General features: G+C 37.9%; 1 protein-coding gene across 2 annotated transcripts in view; it reads right to left on the bottom strand.

Moving 5' to 3' along the window:
• tubgcp3 (tubulin gamma complex associated protein 3) overlaps positions 1 to 22,783 on the bottom strand; it is a 47,847-nt gene extending 25,064 nt beyond the window's left edge. The window contains exons 1-10 of one of the 2 annotated variants that reach the window (XM_012956248.3): positions 22,474 to 22,783; positions 15,569 to 15,676; positions 14,728 to 14,795; positions 12,813 to 12,890; positions 11,802 to 12,013; positions 9,116 to 9,291; positions 8,483 to 8,601; positions 4,689 to 4,814; positions 3,146 to 3,214; positions 1,031 to 1,157 (exon numbers count right to left, since the gene is read on the bottom strand). In XM_012956248.3, coding sequence (XP_012811702.1) covers positions 1,031 to 1,157; positions 3,146 to 3,214; positions 4,689 to 4,814; positions 8,483 to 8,601; positions 9,116 to 9,291; positions 11,802 to 12,013; positions 12,813 to 12,890; positions 14,728 to 14,795; positions 15,569 to 15,676; positions 22,474 to 22,549 — 1,159 coding nt within the window. In that variant the 5' untranslated portion in view covers positions 22,550 to 22,783. 2 annotated transcript variants of the gene reach the window in all.
• Between the last annotated feature and the right edge of the window lie 1,643 nt (positions 22,784 to 24,426).

Here is a 24,426-nt window from a genome sequence, read left to right as displayed (position 1 = left end):
TACCTGTACTGGATTGTCAACTAATATAATTAAAATATGGACAAATATTACCCAGAATTGACAGGCATTTCTGTCTCATCAGAATTGATCTACAACATAAAATTTAGAAAATAAATACAAAAGAAACGCATGGTATGAACCATGACAGCGTGAGGGCAGTTCATTGAAAGTTTTACAGATTTAAAAAAAAAAAACCCCCCCCACTTTTTTTGCAAGTACAGTACTGCAACAAACCCAACCAAACAGCTGCCTGTACCATGTGCTATTATAGCTGCAACACCATTCAACAGCTGCCTGTTGAACGGTGTTGCAGCTATAATAGCACATGAGTTCTAATTCACCCTTTGTTCAATAAGTAAATACCGTATGCAAAATTTGTAGAACACATCACAAAAAAAATTAAGGCAATAAAAGAGTACTGGTTACTTGTCATGATTTCGGACCATTCTTCATAACGGTTAATTTTTACATATTCCCATCATTCAGTGATGAAGCAATTATTTTGATCCAGGTAGAATATTCCAGGATGGCAATACCAATAGGTTGTGGCCAGTGATTGGTTTGATGCATAAATCATATACATTGACTGAACCAGTAAATCATATCTTTACCACTTACACGTGTTTCTCACTGTAGAATGATGTGGCACCATTGCACATGGCATTTGCAAAACCTATGCCTAGGTTTGTGGCAGCTTAAGGTTTATGGCTCTTTAGTTTATGGTTTTTTAAGTTAGCTAAAAAGCTTCTAAAATCAACCTGCTTGCCTAGGTTTGTGGCAGCTTAAGGTTTATGGCTCTTTAGTTTATGGTTTTTTAAGTTAGCTAAAAAGCTTCTAAAATCAACCTGCTTGCTTCCTTCTGTTAAACTGAATAGGAAACACCCAACATACACTATAAGCCCAACATTTTATTAAGACATATTAACTTAAATAATACTAACATTTAACAAAAGTTCTTTGTACATGTATTGAAATTAATATATGTGATGGAACAGATTTTTTTTTTAATACATATTTAGCTTCCCCTCACCTTGGCAGTGGTCAACTAATGCTGCAAGTGTCTTCAGTCTAATTTTGGGGTCATATGTCCAGACCAAAAGGCGCCGAAGAGTTAAATTGCTTTCCATTCCCAAATTCACACCTTGGTCATCTTCAACCTGTAACTAATTTAAACAAAAAAAACATTTGTTTACTGATGTAAATATCATTAAAAAAAATCTATAAAAAAAGTTCTCTACGGTACAGTTACAGCAGTGCATTATCAGGATTTATCCTTTCTACCATAGTGGATATACTAACCTTAATCGGTGTGCTAGCTAGTATAGTCTACATTTAAAAAAAATAATTGGCAGACAACAATCGTACAAAAGTGATATCCCAGAAATGCGTTGTAGGTCCTCCAAGGATATAATCAGATACACAGTGCATGCACAGATTTTATCGGTATCCAACCAGACAATAATATGGAGCCCACACATAGTCCAAAAATTGTACGAAATATAGTTTTGTATGATTGTATGGGTGCCTGTGCCAGCTTTAATCATAGGCAGTGTCTAAGAAAGAAAGTTATTTATAGGAATAACTACCGATAAAACACAGAAGAAAAGGGGATAGTATGTCCAATATATACAATTTAAACACATAAATACAATTACACCATACCATCAAACCATAAAAACCACAGGTAATGGAGTATAATAGCGTACATAAAAAGAATGTATCATGCAATGTGTATAAAGATGACATCTAATATTGAAACAAAGGATTGTATAGGAAGCAAGATACATTCATCAATAATCACAAGAGACATCAAACTCGGGATTCATGCCCAAAGGTATACTAATATTCAGACTGAATATCCAAAAATCTCCCCCTTTGTGTTACAGTTATTATATTGTTTGATTTCATATGTCTGTTTAGCGGTTGTCTGTTGAAAACAATTTTATTCAAATAAGATCAAATAATTTAAATGTACCAACATGTCTAGTTGACTCTTTACTAGTGATCATATACAAAGAGAAAACATTACTTACTCAACCAGGTTCTACTATTACTTTAGGTTTAGAATCAGTATACAAAATTGGGAGATATATTTTAATAACCCCTTTAACTTTAAACTGATCATTAAATGGAGATATTTTATTTAATCCCTTAAGACCACTTTGTTTTGTTAGTGTTATCAAGAAGGGCTATATGAGAGGTAAACAAGGACTTAAAAGTTTTAGTAAGTAACGACTTATCATAACCCCTGCTTACTAGCTTAAGGTGCCCATACACCTTCAGATGCGCTCACCTGCAGGCCAAACGATCGAATCATAATGACGGGAGCCGATGCGGTCCCCGATCCGACTACATTTTTTAACCTGCCCAATCGATATCTGGCTGATTTCAGCCCAGATATCGGCCGGGCAGGCCTGTCGGTAGTGGTCTAAGGGACTGATATCGGCAGCTAGAATCGGCCCGTGTATGGGACCTTAAGTCTCTCACTTTTTCTGGTGACCTAATTGTTTATTGTTTATCTTTTTTACTGCCTATCCCGTTTTTGTTACATATACAGATTTCTGCTCCCTGTGGGAGTGTCTGGGGCTAGTGCATCTGGACCACATATCATTTTAGAAAGAGATTATATCATTAGAGAGTTTAGAGATTTTACAATGATAAGATATTTTAATTACAAATCATCAATAATTAATTAGTAGAATAAAAAAGTTATAATAGACATAGAGTGAAGATATTATATATACATCTATTTGTGCCATTATTAGTACACTCCTATTAATTAATGACTTGCGGTAATGGAGCAATCAGCCTGATCCTTCTCAAATTTACACTTAAGTGATACCTCAGTGTGGCATTTTCATCAACATTCATTACATGTGTGTGTAATATGCACTCTGTTTTGGAATCTGCAGCAAATAGTGTGCCATGGAGTGCTATGCAAACATTAAAAAATTAATTGGCATTGCATTCACAGGTACTGTTAGTCAACTTCCATGTTCTTGAAAAAAGTATGTTTCAGTGCCAGTGTATAAAATATTCTGTGGTTTGATGACTGTAATTAGTTTCTTTGGGCAAGTTTTGAGGGAGCAAGTCAGGCAAAAAATGGATTTTAGCCACTGTACTGTAATAGCTAGTGATACTTTACCTGAGAGTGCAAAACCGAAAGGAGACGGTAGTATTCTTTGAGCTCCTGATGTAACGCAGCACAGAAACTCTGGAGGGACAAAATTGACCAAAATTATTTACTATATGTTCATGGCATTTACATTAGGTGAATTTTATTTACTAAACAGCAACACAGAGATGCAAGACTGAAATACTGACCAACAATACATTCTGGCATATTTTAAAGTAATGCAGCAGGGATTTAAAAAAATCTATAAAGTGCTTAAAAATTAATGTATGTATCTTCAGAACCAAAGGAGACTGATGTCCTTGCTTAAAGACACTAAAAATAATAGTAGCACAATCAGCAAATCTGCAACTGTATCAGCATTTGTAGACAAATACTTAGCCACAAAGATTGCTTTGTTTTTTTTTTTTAGTTATTACCCTTGCATCGACTACAGCTCCCAATATCTCAACAGCTTTACACAGTCAATTAGTACTAGGAGCTGTAGCTCAGCTGGAAGGATCGCAGGATTCCTGATCAATTGCAGATCATTTTATTAAAGCGAATAAAACTAGATGTTAACATTTACTTACATCAAATGTACATTAATGTTAAGTTTCATTTCTTTAAAAGGTGCACTCTATTATTTGCACTAGTGCTGGGCGGTATACCGGTTTAACCGGTATACCGGTTTTTAAAAAAAAAACGGTATGAGTTTTAAACATACCGCTATACCGGTATGCACGCCTCCTGCTGTTTTTCTCCTATTACTTCCGGGTTGCGCCCGTGCGTACGTGACGTCGGCGCGCATGTGACGTCAGCGCGCACGCGACGTCACTAGGACGCATCGCTGGAGCTGGAGGAACCACAAGTTGGGTAAGTTCTGCTGGGGGGGTTGTGGCTGGGGTTGGGGGTTGTGGCTGGGGTTGGGGGGGCTGGGGGGTTGTGGCTGGGGTTGGGGGGGGGGGGCTATCAATATTTATTATTTATTTTTTTATTTATATACCGTCAAATACCGTGATACCGATATAATTTTGAAAAATACTGTGATATAAATTTTTGGTCATACCGCCCAGCTCTAATTTGCACTAATTTATACTTATTAGTTCTTAAAGAAACTCATCATGCCTTTGTTAACCTTTATTTACAGAATGGGTAACCTAGTCATCTGTGTAACCTTAGCCTTACAGAGAGACTCAATGACATCACACTGTATCACTCCATGTTACATGTTATGACTGTGACAGCAGCGCATAGTGAAGTATAGATGCATCTCTGTGCTGGCAGTAGCTCTGTTCCAGATAAAATCAAAGTAGTAATTTTAATTACAATTCTATGGTTAATAAACAAAAAAATATCCAGGCATAACTAATATCAGTTTAACTCACATTTGAACATATACATATCAATGAGATTTGTCACATAACATGCAATGGACAAAGACATGCAAAAATGCAGCAGCATGCCCAACAACTGGTTATAAATAAACTAAACTGCAATAGACTTCTGTGCAAAAATAAAAAAAGATATGGACATCAGACTTTGTAGTCTGATACTGAACTAGTCAACTACATACCTGCCCAACAAGTCCAAATGCTCGATCCAGGCTTCTCTGATCTGTGTATTTTCTAATTTTATTGTGAAGCCATCCAAGTTCAGCAAGTTTGCTTGTGATATCTTTCAGGGATTTTGATAGAGCTACCTAAAAAATCATGAACACACTGGGGTTGGAACACACGATTTAAAATCACTTGGCCACTTGTCAAATATATCTATATTTAGCTATAGCTGTATATTAAGTCAGTGGGCATTTAATCATAAATACTATTTATATTATGTATAAACACATGTACAGTATTATATAAAGCTAAAGTGGTTTTTGTTCAAAGTTTTTAATAAAGAAAACGGTAGCTTGTAAACAGTATAAAACAGTAAAAGCCATCCAGGCAGAAGAGGAGAGAGTATCACCTGACAGGTGCATAAAGCTGTGTGCCTTGTGGACAAGATGCTTTAAGCTAAAAAGGCTACAGCTGAGGCAGTTGTTAGCAGTGGCTGCTTGTGATTTTGTAAGGAAGCAGCCAGTAATTATGAATTTTCCAGGAGATTAGCTTTTAGATATCAGGGATTTGTCTGCAACCACACTGTCACTTCTTAAAGCAAGTATAGAGTTTGCCACTTATAACTTTACAGTGGGTTGCCTGACTGACCAAAAAAATGTAAAGGCTAGAGTTAGAAACTTGTGGGGAAAACAAAAAATAATGCTAAAACGTTGACAACTACAAAATAGGATCATTTTGTACTTCTATATAAATAAAAACTGTATTTACACAAAATACTATGGATCATGAGTCAATTACTATTTTGCTTTTGTAAATTAACTGAGCCAGTTGTACTTCTGAAAGCCAGGAAACATTCATCACCCCACAATGGAATGGTATGTCGTCTTTCTGCTTCATGGGGCAGCATGACCAAAATTTCTGCACACATTCTGTTAAAGACTGAGTTCCCACACTTGCTTATTGCCTGGATTTAGCAGTTAATCAGGTCACCTTGCCCTATACAGGTCTCTGGGGTGTGTATTGAGAAAGCACAGTGGCTTTTTCCTCAGTGCTACAGCTTAGAAGGTATTTCAAGGTCATTTTGGTTGATTTTAATGGGCGACAATAATGTGCAGCAATGATCTAAAAGCTAAGGATCACTGGGAGCCATTTCCCAGTGATAGATATTCCATAAGTGTGGACACTCACAATCTACAGAACATAGCCTGGTTGTGCAAAATCTTTCTTTAAATAAGAAGGGAGTTGATAAAGTAAAAAAATTCCTTTCAGTATACGCAACACCCTTTCACTTAATGTCCATTAAATCACAGAACACTAGTCTCAAAATTTAGTCAGCTGAGCCATTAAATCCGAAAGGTTATTTCTATCAACATAACGAAAAGTTTTATTTACAGTAGGTTATGAAACTATCTTTAGAACTTGGGTAGTGTCATAAAGAGTTTTGCCTAAATCGGATAATAAGATAATTGTTATGCGTTTTGTTACAATTAATTGGTTTTTGCTTTATCATCTAATTAATATTGGTCACCTTAAATCACAGAGCATCTTAAGTAATGCTGCCTTTTGTACACTGGATGGCACTACAATACCACAGTTTAAAGGACAAGGAAAGTCAAAATCTATTAAAGGAACAGTAACACCAAAAAATAAAAGTGTATAAAAGTAACTAAAATATAATGTGCTGCTGCCCTGCACTGGTAAAAGTTGTGTGTTTACAGAAAGTCTACTATAATTTATATAAATAAGCTGCTGTGTAGCCATGGAGGCAGCCATTCAAAGGAGAAAAGGCACAGGCACATAGCAGATAACAGATAAAACACTATTGTATTCTACAGAACTTATCTGTTATCTGCTATGTAACCTGTGCCTTTTCTCCTTTTTTCCAGCTTGAATGGCTGCCCCCGTGGCTACACAGCAGCTTATTATATAAATTATAGTAGTGTTACTGTAGCAAACACACCAGTTTTACCAGTTCAGGGCAACAGTGCATTATATTTTTATTACTTTAAAGCGCTTTCATTTTTTTAGTGTTACTGTTCCTTTAAGCACACTATTAAATAGTACTACTATTGCTGTGTAGAAACGCTATATTTCTGGTTTGCCTAATAAAAGATTTACAGAGATACACGCACTAGAAACTGCATACTTGTTGCAGTGAACGGCGCTGCCATCTTGTCCAGCACATCTGTATGGGCTATTGCTGAAAAAGCACAGGCCCCCCCCCCTCTGATCCCCGCATCTGTCGGCTCACAAACCCATATTCCCCCCCCCGCTCTGATTCCCGCATCTGCGACTCACAACTCATCCCCCAACGCCGCCGCCACTCCCCCCCCCCCCGCTCTGATTCCAGCACCTGCCAGCTCGCAAAACAAGATTGTAAGCTCTTTTCTCTTCACCTCTTGTATCGGTTATTGATTGCTTTATGTTACTCTGTATGTCCAATGTATGAAACCCACTTATTGTACAGCGCTGTGTAATATGTTGGTGCTTTATAAATAAATGTTAATAATAATAATAAAACTGCCGCCACCCCCCGCACTCTGATCCCATCGCCTGCCGGCTCACAACTCACCGCCCCCACTGAGACATGCCCCCACCCCCACTCTGCTCTGATTCCAGCACCTGCCAGCTCGCAAAACAAGATTGTAAGCTCTTTTCTCTTCACCTCTTGTATCGGTTATTGATTGCTTTATGTTACTCTGTATGTCCAATGTATGAAACCCACTTATTGTACAGCGCTGTGTAATATGTTGGTGCTTTATAAATAAATGTTAATAATAATAATAAAACTGCCGCCACCCCCCGCACTCTGATCCCATCGCCTGCCGGCTCACAACTCACCGCCCCCACTGAGACATGCCCCCACCCCCACTCTGCTCTGATTTCAGCACCTGCCGGCTCGCAAACCACCGCCGCCGCCGCCACCCCCCCTTCCCCCCTGCTCGACGATTATAATATTTAGGGCAGCGGTACAAGCTGTTATCTAATGAGGGGACCCCGTTGGCTGTGAGTTAGTGACATTGGCGACAAACATACAAACATCCGTTGACCTTTTGCTCATGATTTCATTTAGGTGCCTGCAATTATTCTGACTTATGTAATGTTATACGGTGGGGGTGATAGTGACAGCTTGTCATGTAAGCAACAAATGGTCACGATAAGGCACTGAATTGGGCTCCCCGCACCTGCCGCCTCGCTTCTTGCTTCACCCTCCTGCCGGCTGTCCTCGTCTGCGTCGCCATAGCAACCAGACGCTCCTGCTGTGTGCGCATGTGCACGCTATGGATCTGGTCAAATTGTCAGTGCAGGAGCGTTGCATTATGGGAATCTTCTCTACCCTGCTCAGCGTTTTTTTTTCTTGTTTGGCTTCTGATCTTCTGAACAGGTGAAGTATGGGGAGACTTAAGGGCACTATTGAGACAACTGAAGGTATGCCTGCAACTTGAGATTAACTCTTTGATAGGAGAAGGAAAAGCTAATAGATTTCTGGAAACTGAAAATCTCTTTCATGGTGATATTTATCAGTAAAAGAAGGCAAAATGCAGCTGCCAAAGCAGAAAACAACAAAAAGAAATTTCTGAATGCATTGCCAAAAACATTCCCAAATATTTTAGTAAAATGTTCAGTCAAAGCTTCAAAGATAAATATTTTCCTGGTGAGGTTAAACCAACTTTAGATGTAAATTATTTGCCATAATACTGAAATGGTTCTTACATTTCTTTACCCCTAAATTCCAGATTTTAGTGAAAAAGTCACATCAACATATATACTTGCAATTATACTGTTCTACTTCACAACTCATTTATTTTACCTTGCCGTCTACTTTGTAGCAGTTTTCAGAATTGCACATTTTTATGAACTTCCCATCAATTCCCTGGAAAACGTACAAAAGGTCTCTCACTAAAGCTGTCTCTGTAATTTCAACAGACCCTAAAAAAAAGGGAAAAATAAATCCATATAAATTTGGGTTATTCCAGAAAAAATACATTTACTGTGAAAATAATGCAGAATATGACTAAAAGGTATGTGTCTCTAAAAATGATGTGAATATGGCTCTGGAATTATTTTAATCTGACTCTGGATATATCAAGTATTTTCTAGCATTTTTAGGGTGCACAATGATAGCTGCATGATTGCTACACACAGTTCTCTGTCTCACAGGAGAAAAAATCTAAATGATGTCCTCCCTTTTAAATATGTGGGCTGACAGTATTCCTGAAAAGAAAATAAGTTGCCCTAGTGGGGGGGGGGGGGGGGGGGGTTATTTGAAAGTGAAGACGTCCTTTATATACTTAAAATTTTGTCAGCTGCAAAAGGATGCAAAGTTTGTCTATCAAGCCTCAATTCTGTGCTGTGAAATAATAAAATAAATATTCCCTGCATTTTCTAAGCCTAAACCCCTAGCAGAACAGGCATGAAACCAGAGCTGCATTTCTATTCTCACCACTTGAGTCTCCTTCTCTTCTAGTCCTTGGCACATTTCGTGATACTGTATTGGGAAGGCCTTTGGTGGTAGTGCTTTGTTGTGATGGCTGCTGACCAGCTGCTAAAGTCCAAGCAAGGCGAGACCCTAACTGCTGACGAAGTGCATCTCCCATGTTCGGAGTTTGATAGGACTGTCTGAAAGAAAACACATTAGACTTATTACAGCATAACCTTATTCTGCAATCAAAGAAAAATCCCAAAATACAACACAATAGTTCTGTGTAGTAAATAGATTTCTAGTATCCTTCATTGTTGGAAATCCTATATACCAGTAATCTATTTAATTCTAATATTTAATGATTGTATAAAAGCAAGTAAAGGCAAATGGTCCTAATTTTCAGAAAATTCATTTCACTGTATGCAAATATTAGCAAGGAATTAGTATATTTTATTTCAGGCCTGTCCTTATTTTATCTTAACAACTCCTCCTCAAGAATAAGCAGCAATCTATGTATAGGGGAAGTTACAGTCTGTCCTGGGAGTTTACCTCAGATGTACTTTCCCAAGGTAATCCAAGCCAAGTTTTGCTGCTGCATTTATCTGTAGCCAATTCAGGATGTGCGTTCTAATAATGGCTCCATGCAGTGTTCAGGATGCGAGAGGGTGCACAAAAAGTTTATACATATCCTAAGATTTATGTTATTGTGCCTACAGTCTGCCATGTATGCACAGTGAAAGTGAATACCCTCCTATTAAATTTGCACACATACAGGATGGTTTTGTTTGAAGGGGAGGGCATTTCTTAGTTGCTTAATTTCATATACCGTATATACTCGAGTATAAGCCGAGTTTTTAAGCCCTAAAAATGTGCTTAAAAAGTGACCCTCGGCTTATACTCGGGTATATATTGCACTCAAACTTGCAAAGCTTCCTTCCGCGATTTCTACTAACCCACCCGTCTGACTCCATTGTGCGGCGCCCGCCTCCGCCAGAGCCCAAGCTGTTAAAGTCGCATGAGGTCACATACCGCGCATGTGTGATATTCCTTTGCCCCATAATGTCTCACTGCCCGGGTAATGAGCTGCAGTGCCTGCCCTCTCGGCCGCTAGTGATGGCCTTTCTGTAACAGTTGATCGCTGCACCGCACGTCCTTTCTCGGCCCTCTAGGCTTCGGTAAAATAAAGACGTGTAGTGTAAAAGTCTGTTGCCACAGCAAGGTGGCCAACCAATAGGGCCCGCGGCTTAGCGTGACGCAACTGAGAGGCGTCTTGGCGATGTTGCTTTGCGGCCACTAGATGGCGCTGAACTATAAGCACGTAGCAAACGAAGTCAGCAAATATGGGCATTGTAGCTTGAAGATCGCTTGCCATGAAATGGAACGATAGTTGTGGGGTGAGTGTAGGATTGGCAGGCACACTCTCTTTACGGCTGTGGGAATGTACCCTGGTGTTACGGCGAGCCGTTAAGGGATGCGTTGCCCTCAAATTCGTTGTGGTACATACTTTATTCTAATGCAGATTCGTGTGTGCTAAGGGTTTGCTCAAATGTTTGTGGTAAGTGAGACATGTTTATTAGGTGCTGATTAGCAGAATCCATAACAAGATGTTCCTGGGCCTCACAGCTGAAGTCCATCAAAAAACGTCCAGAATGTGATTTGTTTTACCTATAAACATATATATTGAAATTGCTATTTATGTAGGTCCCCTAAACTCCTGCCTCCACCTAGGTCCCACACTTCCAATAGCAAAGATGGAGATAGTGACAAATACTACATGTAGGGTATCTCATTCAGATATGTCCTCTCAACTGTATTTATCAATTTATATATATATATTTATATAGAATAATTTTGTATTCATTGAAGTGACATCCAGAGCAGCAATTTACTGTACTTAATACAGAAATGCCATATTTAGTTATGGGATTAAAGATTTTGTATACCGGTATATGGATGCTTTTCATGCTGCACCATTGAGGGGCTTATACTCGAGTCAATAGGTTTTTCCAGTTTTCTTAGGTAAAATTAGGTACCTCGGCTTATACTCGAGTATACTCGGTATATATATATATATATATATATATATATATATATATACACATATACATATACATACACACACACATCGATAATGGGTGAATGGGTGAGGACCTCTTCTTGCGGTTTGCATTCATTTTGTGGTCACAGCCTTATCACACCCCTGCCTAATGGTTTCAAATTTAGTGGTGAACACAAGCTCCCTTTGTTTGCTTTGGAGATATAATGGAACATGCTAGGTTTTCTATTTAAGAAACAGAAACAGTAGAGGACACTACCAGCTTAAAGAGCACAGTCAAATAAACGAAAATGACAGTGTTCCAAATAAGATTCTCTAGAAAAGAAAGCAATACTTACAGTATGTAGTAGGCTAGTCCTCACCATGGCAAGATACATAAAACAGGGCCTCGTTCTTTTTATTCATGGCCTTTTAAAATATTTTGCTCATTTTCACATTTAACTACGACTAATTACATTTCCATTAAAATATTGAATTTTACATGTCAGATGTAAAAATGTAAAACCAGTGGTTTCTAAAATATATTTAGAATGAAATCCACACAGCTTAAGGGATCGGACTCCTATAATTTCCTTGATGACTGTATTAAATGTTGTTGGACCTGAGAAGTCTTTTACTATTTCTGTTTACAGATCACACCTATATACTTACCCTTGGATAATGGACTGTGGTGTTGGCCCATTTAAAGCATACATGCCAATACTACCGATCCCACTGCTGCCCATGCTTGCAGCATTCTGTGCACACTGCACATTCCGATCCTGGTAACTGAGCTGCAGGCTCTGTGGCCTAGCATAGTAGTATGGTGTGGAATGGGCATCACGAGGCAAAGCCTGGGCAAACAATGCAGCATAACTAGAGGTCTGCAATAAAAGCACAAGGCAAAGTTGTGATACAGTTTTTACAAGCTTTCTAGTAAATGAATGTATACAATTTGAATACACTATATTTCTTTGTTACTGTTTTGATCCAGTCATAAGCAGCAACCTGAATTTGTAGCACTTCCCATTTAGTATATTAAGCACATTTAGTTGGACAGGTTTCAATTATAGATTTCCATTATATGAAAGGAAAGGTAGAGGAGCTGAATCAATGACTTCTCTTCCATTCCTGCTGTCCTGATAAAAAATGAACAATGCAAAAATGGCCATGCATGGGTATGGCCTTTAGGACAATATCTGTCCATTTGGCCCACACGGTAATTGATTGGATACTGTACAGGTCAGGCCAGTCTATGCCTACCTTAAGGGTTTATTGTATAGGAGGGTAAAATAAATTCTCTGCTATATGTATTGTATGCCAGTTTAGTAGGCTAACAAACAGGCATTCTAATGAAGGTGTTTCGTGTTTATGCTTCAGCCCCCCTACATCTTCAGCAAACTCATTCACATTTAGCGCAAATTATTATGTGAGCATATAAGCAGGACATAGCTGTGAGCACATGCCCTAGTGATTAAGCTTATGTTAAACAAGTTTATAATACCCCCATTAACCCTTCTAGTGCTGTTTAAAGAACAGTCATATTGCCAGAGCCATAACTTCTACTTTTCCCTTTTGGATTTGTGATCTATCTTAAACTAGCATTCAGTGTCGCATATCAAAGAGTTAACGGCCATTTAAGATATCCTATAACAAGAAAGATGTCAGTGTTTGGCTACACACCTTATTTGGCTGCTTCCGGGGATCTTCGCTAAGGCTAAGCAAGAGGTAGAGTACAGACCATCTGTTTTTCAAAACACCCTGAAAGAAAAAGAACACTTTTAGATTTACATATCTGGTCAAAGAATAACTTGTATGTATGTACTGTATGCATATATCATACTTTATTTCTTTGTAATGTACATTTAGAGCAAGTTTATCAGTAGGGGAGAAAAGTCATCAAAGGGGATCTCTGGGGTGGCGGGAAAAATAAGTACAAAGCACATAATATATGGTACAACAACTTAAAAATGTTTTTTCTTTATATACATAAATACATAAATCATCTCATTGCTCCTAAATTCTAAAAGTTGAAGTTTAACAACAGCTAGAGCACCACAAGTCTGTACAAGTACATTAGAGGGGATTATAGGCAGTTGGGGGATGTTCTTTTTTCCCATAAAAACAATCAACGCACCAGAGGTCACCCCTTTAGATTAGAGGAACGGAGCTTCCATTTGAAGCAGCGTAGGTGGTTTTTCACGGTGAGGGCAGTGAGGTTATGGAATGCCCTTCCTAGTGATGTGGTAATGGCAGATTCTGTTAATGCCTTTAAGAGGGGCCTGGATGAGTTCTTGATCAATCAGAATATCCAAGGCTATTGTGATACTAATATCTACAGTTAGTACTAGTGGTTGTATTTATAGTTTATGTATGTGAGTATAGATTGGTAGGTGTGGGTTAGGTGTGCTGGGTTTACTTGGATGGGTTGAACTTGATGGACACAGGTCTTTTTTCAACCCTATGTAACTATGTAACTATAACTATGTAACAAGTTGAGTTATAAGTAAGCTAGTAAAGTTTCTATGTTCAAATCATAGACATAAAACATGTTTTATAATCTCTGATCAAGTCTTAATGACTTTACACATGGGCTGAATACCTGTAATATCTCCTGCATATAATTTGTTTTTCTTTTGTCAGTCACTGTAAGAGTCATGGTCATTGACAGCTCCATAAAGGTTAGGTGGAACTGTAGCCACAGCAATAAGAAGGAGGCTGCACTGAATTCATTCGGAGGTTCAAGAGATATCAGAGTATCAAAAGAAGGTACTGTATTCATGCACATATAAATCAAGGTGAGGCTGCAACATAGATATGCACAACACATGAATCCAAATTTTCTAAAAAGGCATCTGAATCAAGCTATTAATGCCCATGGGTAAAAATCCTTAATTATTATTCACAAAGCAGGTACAAATACTGCTGGAAGATAACAATAAACACAACATAATTTAAATATAACCAGAAATATAGTTATTAGGTGTCTAGCTTTAAGAATCGAACCAAAAAATCTAATTTAGGCACACCGGGCACTTAATGGTATATTCAAGTACAAATACATCAAAGTGAAGAACTGCTTAACTCTTCCTCAATTTTTTTTCTAATCAATGGTGCATTTGACCTTCAAATGGAAAACACTGGTGGACTGAAAAAGTTAAAAGACCATAAGATAAATCAAAATCACTGTAATGTCAAAGTAATAGAGCAAATACCCCTATAAATAAACCTACCATAGAGTTTGTTCCTTTGTGATAAAAATCGAATAAGAAAAAATCTATTGGATGCAAGAGGTTTCTCATTAACTCAGAAGATAAAAGGTTTTTGTGGGTTTAATACAGCAAAAAAACCTCACCATTTATAACAGTTAAAATGACCTTCCTGGGTCTTGGCCATCAGCTTTAGCACGGAATGCAGAGACAGGTCAGTGTGCGTTCAAGCACAGCAGCCAAAGCATTCTTCATTACAACTGCCTGCTGACAGCACTAAAGTTTTAGTGAGTGCACTAAAAGTAGCTGCTCTAAGTAGCATTCCAAGCACACACACACAGGAAAGTAAAGTAAAGCTGTTTAGTCAAAATACTTTAGCTTAAATATACCTGTGACTGAAGCTTTCTGTGAAGTTCTGAAAAGAGAGCACCGTCTGCTTCCCTCCGTTGTCTCACAACTGCCAAAAGTAAAATAAAAAAAAAATACTGGAACTTTGCAGGCAATTATATTTATGCTCTTTATGAGAGTCCATTTTAAACAAATAATTAGAATTTTTATAAATGATTTACTTTTCTGTGCAGTAATAATACAGTAATATAGTACAATGTACTTGATGGCAACTATGTTAAATTATTCCATATTGACGGCAAAACAATCCTAATAGGTTTATATAAATCATTTTCAGCAGACTTAAGGTATGGAGATACAAATTACAGAAAGACCCCTTATCTGGAAAACTCAGGTCCTAAGCATTACACATAATTATACATAACGCTTAAAGGAACAGTAACACCAAAGAATGAAAGTGTTTTATAGTAATTGAAATATAACGTACTGTTGCCCTGCACTGGTAAAACTCGGGTGTTTGCTTCAGGAACACTACTATAATTTATATAAATACACTGCTAAGTAGCCATGGGGGCAGCCATTCAATCTGGAAAAAAGGTGAAAAGGCACAGGTTACATAGCAAATAACAGATAAGACACCATTGTATTCTACAGTTTTTATCTGTTAGCTGCTATATAACCTGTGCCTTTTCTTCTTTTGAATGGCTGCCCCCATGGCTACACACCAGGGTTTATATAAACTCTAGCAATGTTTCTGAAGCAAACATACATACAGTACATTATAGTTTAATTTCTTTAAAATATATAAAATTTTTTTGTGTTACTGTTCCTTTAAGTGCAATTTGCATAATAAAAGATGCATCTGAAAATTAGATTACATACATTCTTTCTTGATTTTTTCAGCCACAAGAAATTCATCTCTTTCGACTGTGGGAGCAAAGTTGCTGCCTATTACTCTCACTGCATACTGAAACTGCTGGGCCACATCAGCTAAAAAAAAACAAAACAGGAAAAAAAAACAATCAAAAACAAATATTTTGCCACAATACTAGTATTTATTGTCTTAATTGGTCCATCATGTAGTTTGCCAAGAACCACTTGTTTGGCGGATCTATGTGTATGGCCAGCTTCATTGCTGAAGTGGGTTGCAGGTGTTAGCCTACAGAATTTTTATATACTGGTGAATTATAAATTGAGAAGTATATTTTTACTGGGAAGAACTATTAGGGGCATATTTATCAAAGTGTGAAATTAGAGCTCACCATTGAAAAAGTCACCCACTTTCTATTCATTCCTATGGGATTTTTAAAAGCATATTTATCAATGGATGAAAGTTAGCGTTTACCATTTGATAAATACACTTCTAAAAACTCCATAGGAATGAATAAAAATGAATAGAAATACTAAAGCTCCAAAAATACAGACATTTCAGCCAACAGAATTTTACATTAAGGGGCTGATTTACAAACCCACGAATCCGACCCGAATTGGAAAAGTTCCGACTTGAAAACGAACATTTTGCGACTTTTTCGTATTTGTTGCGACTTTTTCGGCTTCTTTACGAATTTTTCGTTACCAATACGATTTTTGCGTAAAAACGCGAGTTTTTCGTAGCCATTACGAAAGTTGCGTAAAAAGTTGCGCTTTTTTCGTAGCGTTAAAACTTACGCGAAAAGTTGTGCCTTTTTCGTAGCGTTAAAACTTAAATGGTGCAAAGTTTCGCGTAAGTTTTAACGCTACGAAAAAAGCGCAACTTTTTGCGCAAGTTTTAACGCTACGAAAAATCGCCAGATTTTACGCAACTTTCGTAATGGCTACGAAAAACTCGCGTTTTTACGCAAAAATCGTATTGGTAACGAAAAATTCGTAAAGAAGCCGAAAAAATCGCAAAAAATACAAAAAAATCGCAAAATACCGATCATTACGAAAAAAACGCAATCGGACTCATTTCGACCCGTTCGTGGGTTAGTAAATGTGCCCCTAAGTGTGTCAGTATGGTTTTAAACTTATTTAAAATTCAAAAGTTCTAGTAATTCAATTTGCATGCAAAAACAGCATCATGAATAAAAAAAGGTTTGTCTGATCTAAACCTGGTTGCATGACATTAAAATCAAGATAAATCATTGTTAATCTAGTATACAGGGTGTGTAAATTGTTAATGCAATACTAATATTTGTATTCACGCAGTAGTTCATTGCAATTTAAGCAAAGAAAAAAATAAAGAATACACAAAAAACACAAAATATCCAGTATGACACTAATGCTATGCCAGGCTGAGGATATAGTTAAAAATAAATTCCTTAAATCTATAGAGTACATTGAAAGCAAACATGAAGAAACATTGTAGCCTTGATCACATATAAAATGGTCTGTGTGTCAAGCAGAGCTTTGTGGTGACCTCTAAATGGATCAATTTCACTTACAGTTTTTCTAGTTTATTTATAGCATTTATGGGAGATTGCAGAAAGGATAACAGCTGTAATTCTTTTTACAATAGATTCTTTAAAGTGCATGCAACACCATGGAGTGTATACTGCTTTCAAGGTCCCAGGTAAACTGACATTTTACAATAATCTAATCTAAAATACCATGATGCATACGAAGAATTACAGAAACAACATGCAAAGAAGTTTGGGGCACAGCAACAGGGTACATTTTTTTCCCAGACGCAGATGAGGTCAAATTTACAAAGCACAATATATTCCAGTTTATAGCTATTAAAGGGGCAATTCATTTTAAATGTAGCTTTTCATAAGATGCAAACCACCATTTGAAAATATATAAATCAGTGAGGCTGCAGGTAAAAATCTGTGTGACAAAAATTAATAACTGTAGTAAACTTGTATAGAAACCAGCATATTTAGTAACATTGTGTACAATGTGGTGGCTAAAATGCTAGAAATTGCCACTCATTCAAAGCAAATGGGAATGGTTGCTATGAACTGGGTGCTACAAAAAGGAGGCCCTGCATTTTTGAGTAAGCAACGCCTGTTACTTGACAGGACCCTGTATATACGAGTGATTCCTATTCACTTTGAAAGGGAAATATATTTAATGTTTCCCCTCACTCCCACGTTGGGGCGCCAAATTTCTAGAAGTGTCACATTGTGCTATTACTTTTAGAAGTGCAAGACAAATCCAGAACCATAGGTGTTGGCCTGTTTTTGTGTGTTCAGAATTTAGAAACATTACATATTGATCCATACTCTATAGAAATATTTTTTTTACTGAAAGGTATTACATCGATTCATAATCAATGTTTCCATGTAAACAACACTGACAATTAATTACATATGTTTAATTCTAACTCTAATCTAACTAACTCTGATTCTAACCTTGGATTATGCTAAAGCCGCAGAATGAATTTAAAAAAATCCTATATTAAAAAGGCACCCCTGTCCCTGATGCATTACATATGGAAGCTCATACCAGAGATTCAAACAGAACTCTCTCTGAGAAACTGAACATGTCACACAAGCCCTAAAACTAGAGTGCTCGGTAGCTTTGCCATTTTAGTCAATATCTGACTTAATGACCATCATAGGGTGTACCCAAAGGCAACATTTTGAATGTTTTTACTTTGAGGTTTTCCTTCAAGTATGAGCACGAGTATGAGCATTCTATAATAAAAGTATGTTCAGAGATGTTACTATGAATTACTTATTTAGGGTATTTAGATAATCCTTAGAAATGTTGTTCCAAATAAAGCCAGCACAACCAGGGCCCAGGAGTATCACTATGCTAATATAGCTAAAGGGAAAATCCTGTATTCCTCTAGTGTGATGCATATAACAGCAATGTGATATCCATAGAAATTCAATTATCTTTATCCAAAAGTTATAATATAGCAGTCGGCTTTAAGCATTCAGATTTGCAAGCTCTCATTAACTCCAGTTTAGCTTGTGGACAAAGCAGACAACAGAGAAACATGATGTACAACTCTGCATTATTAATGAACTATACATACCTACAAGCCAAACATAAGCACTGATACCTCTGTATTCTTGCCAGTTGACATCAGGAATTGAGATTCAGTGCAAACATTGATGCGCATGTTTTTATTTCAAGTGGTTGCCAGTTGCAGATACATGTTTTGTTCAGTGACTGTTGTAAAGGGAAAAAACATCATGCCTACTACTATGCTGCATGGGATTTGAAAATTAATCAGCTGGACCAAACAAGTATTTATATACAAGGTCATACTCAGAAATAAAAGGATAACTAATACCAATGGGCATACAGATCAGTAGTGTACACAAGCCTGATATTACATCTGCGTGCTCTGCCCTTCCCTATTCCTCTACAAAGCTGTGTTGGCTGTTATAACTGATACAATAGTTGCTAACTTTACACAGATGCAGCTGAAAAATGTATCAACGTATGTAGCAAATTGTGCCAGTTTAGAGATGACACCTGGATTATTGACAAGACTGAAACACCAGAAAGGATCATTAAACTTGAGACAATTTTAGAAAAATCAAAAATGTAAATTGAAAAAAAATCTTTATTTCTGGCATACTATCTGAAATTAGTTGAAAAATAACTAAAAAATAATGTGAACATGCTCACATAGTGAACATAGTGGAGGAACATTTTGGAGATGAGATGCTTCATGGGAAGGATTAGTAAAATGGCCACCATACATGTAAAGATGGCCAGTTCTGAACCAGGCAAAACATCATTTGTCAACTAAAACAACAAACCAACACTGAACATGGAAGTGTGTTCTGATCATTCCATAGACAAACTGTTAAAAACCTTATATCTAATAACAATATCTGTATTTGTACAGCCTACCCATAAGCCTAGATAGGCAAACAAAGAGATACAAACACAAACTCTTCCATCATAATACCCATTCTAAAATAGACTATCCCACCTTGATACATGTTTTAAAATGACTCTCACACTTGAGCAAACAGATTTAAAAGCTACCTGTATATCTAAAGCAGGGATCTTTAACCTTTTATACTCGTGAGCCACATTTAAATGGAAAAAGTGTTAGGGAGCAACACAAGCATAAAAGAATTTTCTGGGGGTGCCAATAAGAGCTATAATTGGCTACTTACAGCCCCTATGCAGACTGGAAGCCTACAGAAAACTCTGTTTGGCATATACTTGGTTTTTATGCAACCAAAACTTGCCTTACCAGAATTAAAAATTGAGCACCTGCTTTGAGGCCACTGGGAGCAACATCCAAGGGGTTGGGGAGAAACATGTTGCTCACGTGCCACTGGTTGGGGATCACTGATCTAAAGTAACACTACTGTATTCTGCAGTTTGTCTGTTTTCTGCTATTTTACCTGTCCCTTTTCTCCTTTTATATACAGCTTGAATGGCTGCGGCCCTGTGGCTGCACAGCAACTAATTTATATCTATGTATGTATGTATGTATTTATTTCTAAAGTGCTACTTAGAATAATATACATAGTATAACAATAAATACAAATAAAAACAAGCTACAGTTGCAATAAGTTAAGAATCAAAGGGACAAGAGAATAGAAGTCCCTGTCCTGTAGAACTTACAATCTATATGTGAGGGTAACTTCAGATGATCAGAAGCCAAACAGGAAGAAAAAATGCTGAGCTGTGTAAAGAAAGTTCCCATAATGCCTCACTCCTGCACACCCAGACCTTGCCTTGAAAGGAAGCGTATGCCATCCCACCGGCGATTTACATTTTTTGGCCGGTGGGATGGCATTTCAGGGAGATTAGTCGACCGCGAACAGGGAGATTTGTCGCCGGCGACTAATCTCCCCGTGTGCCAGAGCCCTTAGACGATGAGTCAGCTTCCTGCTGATTGGCTCAGATCCACATTCCTAAGGGGGAAGAGTGAGTTATTAGTATTCTTGAGGGAGGAGGGAGCAGGAAGCTGCGTTTCTCTGGCACAGGAATTACAGACACAACTAATCTTTTTACAGAGAAGTCAGTGCAGCGTTTCTGTAAGTGCTTATGGCTGTATTTACATAGACCTTTCTGATAAAGCTTACTTAGTTTTTACCTTTCTTTCTCCTTTAATGGGAAGCCATGATAATGAGAATTCTGGCAGCAGTACTTAAGACTGTAAGGGGGGAGAGATGGGAGTTAGGGAGGCCAGTAGGAAGCAGGTTACAGTAGTCTAGTCGGATAGGATGAGAGCATGCATGAGCAGCCTAGCTGTTGCAGTAGAAAGGGATGGATTTTGGCAATACTGCATAAGAAATAGTGACAGGTTTAGACAGTGGTGTTAATATGGTCAGAGAAGGAGAGAGAGGACTCAAGGATCACCCCCAATTTATATAATCTATAGTAGTTTTTGTTAATATTTAGCTCTCCTTTACTGTACATTCCAGGGTACCCAAAATTAAAACCCCTTGTCAATGAGCTGACTCAATAAATAAAGTAAAAGTATAATTGCATTTATTGGTAGTACTCCACCAGCCTCTTCCCAAATACCTTAGAAACACTGTTGTTTGAGCAAAATGAGATTCTTATATCTTACCTTCAGTACCGCTATTACCAGCTGTCATTTTTAACAGTGATAAGCAGATACACACTTCACCTGTGTATAACTAAATGCAAGCACTCCATGATGTACAGCCTTGAGCATTTGAATTGTTCTACAGCACATGCACCAATTAAAAAGCTTGCAACAGGGAGAGAGCTGATTGTGGATCATGGAAATAATTTTAAGGCAAGGCAACACAAGAATGCACTACACAAATGTAGTACCAATGTATCCTACTATCAGTGCCCTTTTATCTAAAATAAGGTATTGGACCCCTTATTTGGAAACCCATTATCCAGAAAGTAGCAAATTATGGGAAGGCCATCTCCATTTTAAGCAAATAATTCAAAAATGTTTAGTTGTTTTCTTCTCTGTAAAAAAAAAACAATACCTTTTACTTAATTTGATCTAAACTACATAAATCCAAACTGGTGGCTAAACAATTCTATTTGGTCTATTTAATGTTTCTTTTAGTATGGAAATCCAAATCATGAAAACCCAGGTCCCAAGCATTCTGGATAACAGGTCCTATTCCTGTACTTTTACTTTACATTCCCTTTAGTAACAGCAATAATATACTTCTGTAAGTTTTCAGTAATACATTTGTCCATGAATTACTGTGCATAGGCCACATACTTTGCTCTTCAACATGCATCCAATACTTAACTGTATGAATTCTCCCATGCTGCAACACCAAGCAGGAAGGCAGACCCCAATTCTATCTAATGTGAGAATTTCCACTACAAGGTTTAAAGCAAAACTTATTTCCTTATTCTAGATTACATGTAATGTAACCTTCAAAACAATGCAGATATGCCTTTGTGCCATCATTTTGTCCATATGTTATACTGGATGCACTGCCACTTATGCTAAAAAGCAACATTTTATATCAATATGATGGGGGGGTCTGAGGGGAATACAAAAATATATAGACACATGAAGAGGTTCCTAATTATATGCCTACATGTCATCATTGTTACCTTAACTCTAAACTATAAAACAATATAATTATGTTATACTATAATGCCTCTTTACTGTCTGTCCTATTGAATAAGGTACTATGTAAAGCTAGTATTCATTCATTCATTGGTGAACTAGGACTCCCACATTTTATTTAAAACAAGCTTTCCATGGATGTGTAGTAACTAAACCATATAAGTTGTTAAATGACTACATCTCCCAGCATCCCCAGCTTGCAGCAACGTTGAATAGTCAGCGCCAAGAGAGGGGCAGCTTCCCTGAACTGCATACAATATTCGCCATGCCTGCCAGAAAGTGACTGCTCAGTGGCCCGCATTACCTTCCCCCTTGCCAAGGATCCGACAGCACAAATTCTGCAATAGAACGTTGGGAGACTTTTGGTCCGGAACTGCCATGGCTACGTTTCATTCAGTTTTCACTGCCCCGGATCCGTCCCTCCCAGCTTGCACTTAGCCGCTAACAGTCTGTTCATCTGCAGCCATTGGCAACGGCGCCATTTTAACAAAACCCGCCGAAAGCGGCTGACAGCTCCCACAATGCTTCTGTACGCTGTTGTTGTGACAGCGGAGCTGCAACCTGAATATCTCCCTTCCGAGCCCTTCGAACTGGCAGAAAGGTTCCGGCACAGTTATATCGCCCTCTAGTGGCAGACAGGCGCTAATTCTCAACAGTGATCCTCCGACTGTATTTCGTTCCAGACAGGCATCCGCCGACAGCCGAAGCTCCTTCTTAGATAAACTGCAAAGCATCTTACTCCAAAACTAATTCCATAAAAATTATTTCAGAGGAATGAAAATCATATAATTCAAATTTTACATTTGTTACATTTGCAACATTTTGTTACTTTAATTTGCAGCTCTTTAGGCCATTGATTACTTTCTCCTCTTCCAGTACCTCATATCTCTAGAATCAGGGATCCCCAACCTTTTATACCCGTGAGCAACATTTAAATGGAAAAAGTGTTGGGGAGCAACACAAGCATGAAAAGGCTTTCTAGGAGTAGCAATAAAAGCTATAAGTGGCTACTTTATAGCCCCTATGTGGACTGGCAGCCAACAGAAGGCTCTGTTTGGTATTATACTTGGTTCTTATGCAACCAAAACTTGCCTCCTTACCAGAAATTCAAAAATAATCACCTGCTTTGAGGCCACAGGGAGCAACATCCAAGGGGTTGGCGAGCAACATGTTGCTCACGAGTCACTGGTTGGGGAACACTACTCTAGATCTTCCTGACACTACTCTCTCCTAGTTTCTAGAAATAATAGTTTCTAATAACACCTGAATAATGCTCTATGTAAAACCTGCTCAACTGCCAACTGAAACTCCCATATGAATGACATTAAATAAACTTTTCATGTCTAAGTCAAGAACCACTGGTGCCCTTATTTTTACCTCAACCTGAGGTTTAGTTGCAGTACAAACAAAAAATTCTCAACTGCACTCACCTTAGGCAATTTTCTGTAGCGCAAAGTCTCCTAGGCATGTGGCAGCACCCCAACAATGTATAGGACAAAGCAGAAATAGTGACTGCACTCAAGCAAAATTTCAGCTGTGGAGCTTACCCCATTTATTATGTCAATGTACCACAAAAAAAAAATCAACGTTTCGGGGGGCACTCCCTCCCTTCATCAGGATAACCACACAGTGAAAAAACAAAACTTTGTGCAGTCTCTATTTCTGCTTTGTTCTATACTTAGTTGCAGTACACCCTGGCCTACACCATGTGCAAGGGGTAAAGCCTGAGTAAGAAAATCTCATTCCAGGAAAGGTATTGCTGTAGCGACTGGGTTTGGGGAGTCCAGGGAGCCCTACATTACCATAAGGTTACACCAGATTTCCTAACTCCTGTCTCTTCGTCCTTGTCAGTACTTTCTACTTGGATGTGCTAACAATACCTTAAAATAAACTTCTCTCAACAGGAATGCTTCTTTTTCCCTTTTCCATTACCCATAACATCCCAGAAGTGCCTGTGACATATGTAGCAAGTTTTATTCCTTTAACCCTGGTTATTTTTTTGCCCTTGCCCACTTCTGCTGATTGTTTGGTAATTTTTGGTTTGAACCTACAGCACTTCATGTTTAAAGATGCAAAGCTGTCAACCAACCCCATGCCATGAGGGAGATAATGGCCCAGTCCTATTATTTTTAGGCCTGAATTCCTCTTCACACTAAATTACATTCTTTCTTTTTGCCTGAATGGATCCTCCGGTTACCATCTCTGTGCCTCCTCTAGGACTTTACTGGCAATCTGTGGATTCTGGCAAATGCCAGAG

The sequence above is a fragment of the Xenopus tropicalis genome, chromosome 2, assembly GCF_000004195.4.
Source record: "Xenopus tropicalis strain Nigerian chromosome 2, UCB_Xtro_10.0, whole genome shotgun sequence".
NCBI lineage: Eukaryota > Metazoa > Chordata > Amphibia > Anura > Pipidae > Xenopus > Xenopus tropicalis.
This window is presented reverse-complemented; position numbering and strand designations above follow the sequence as displayed.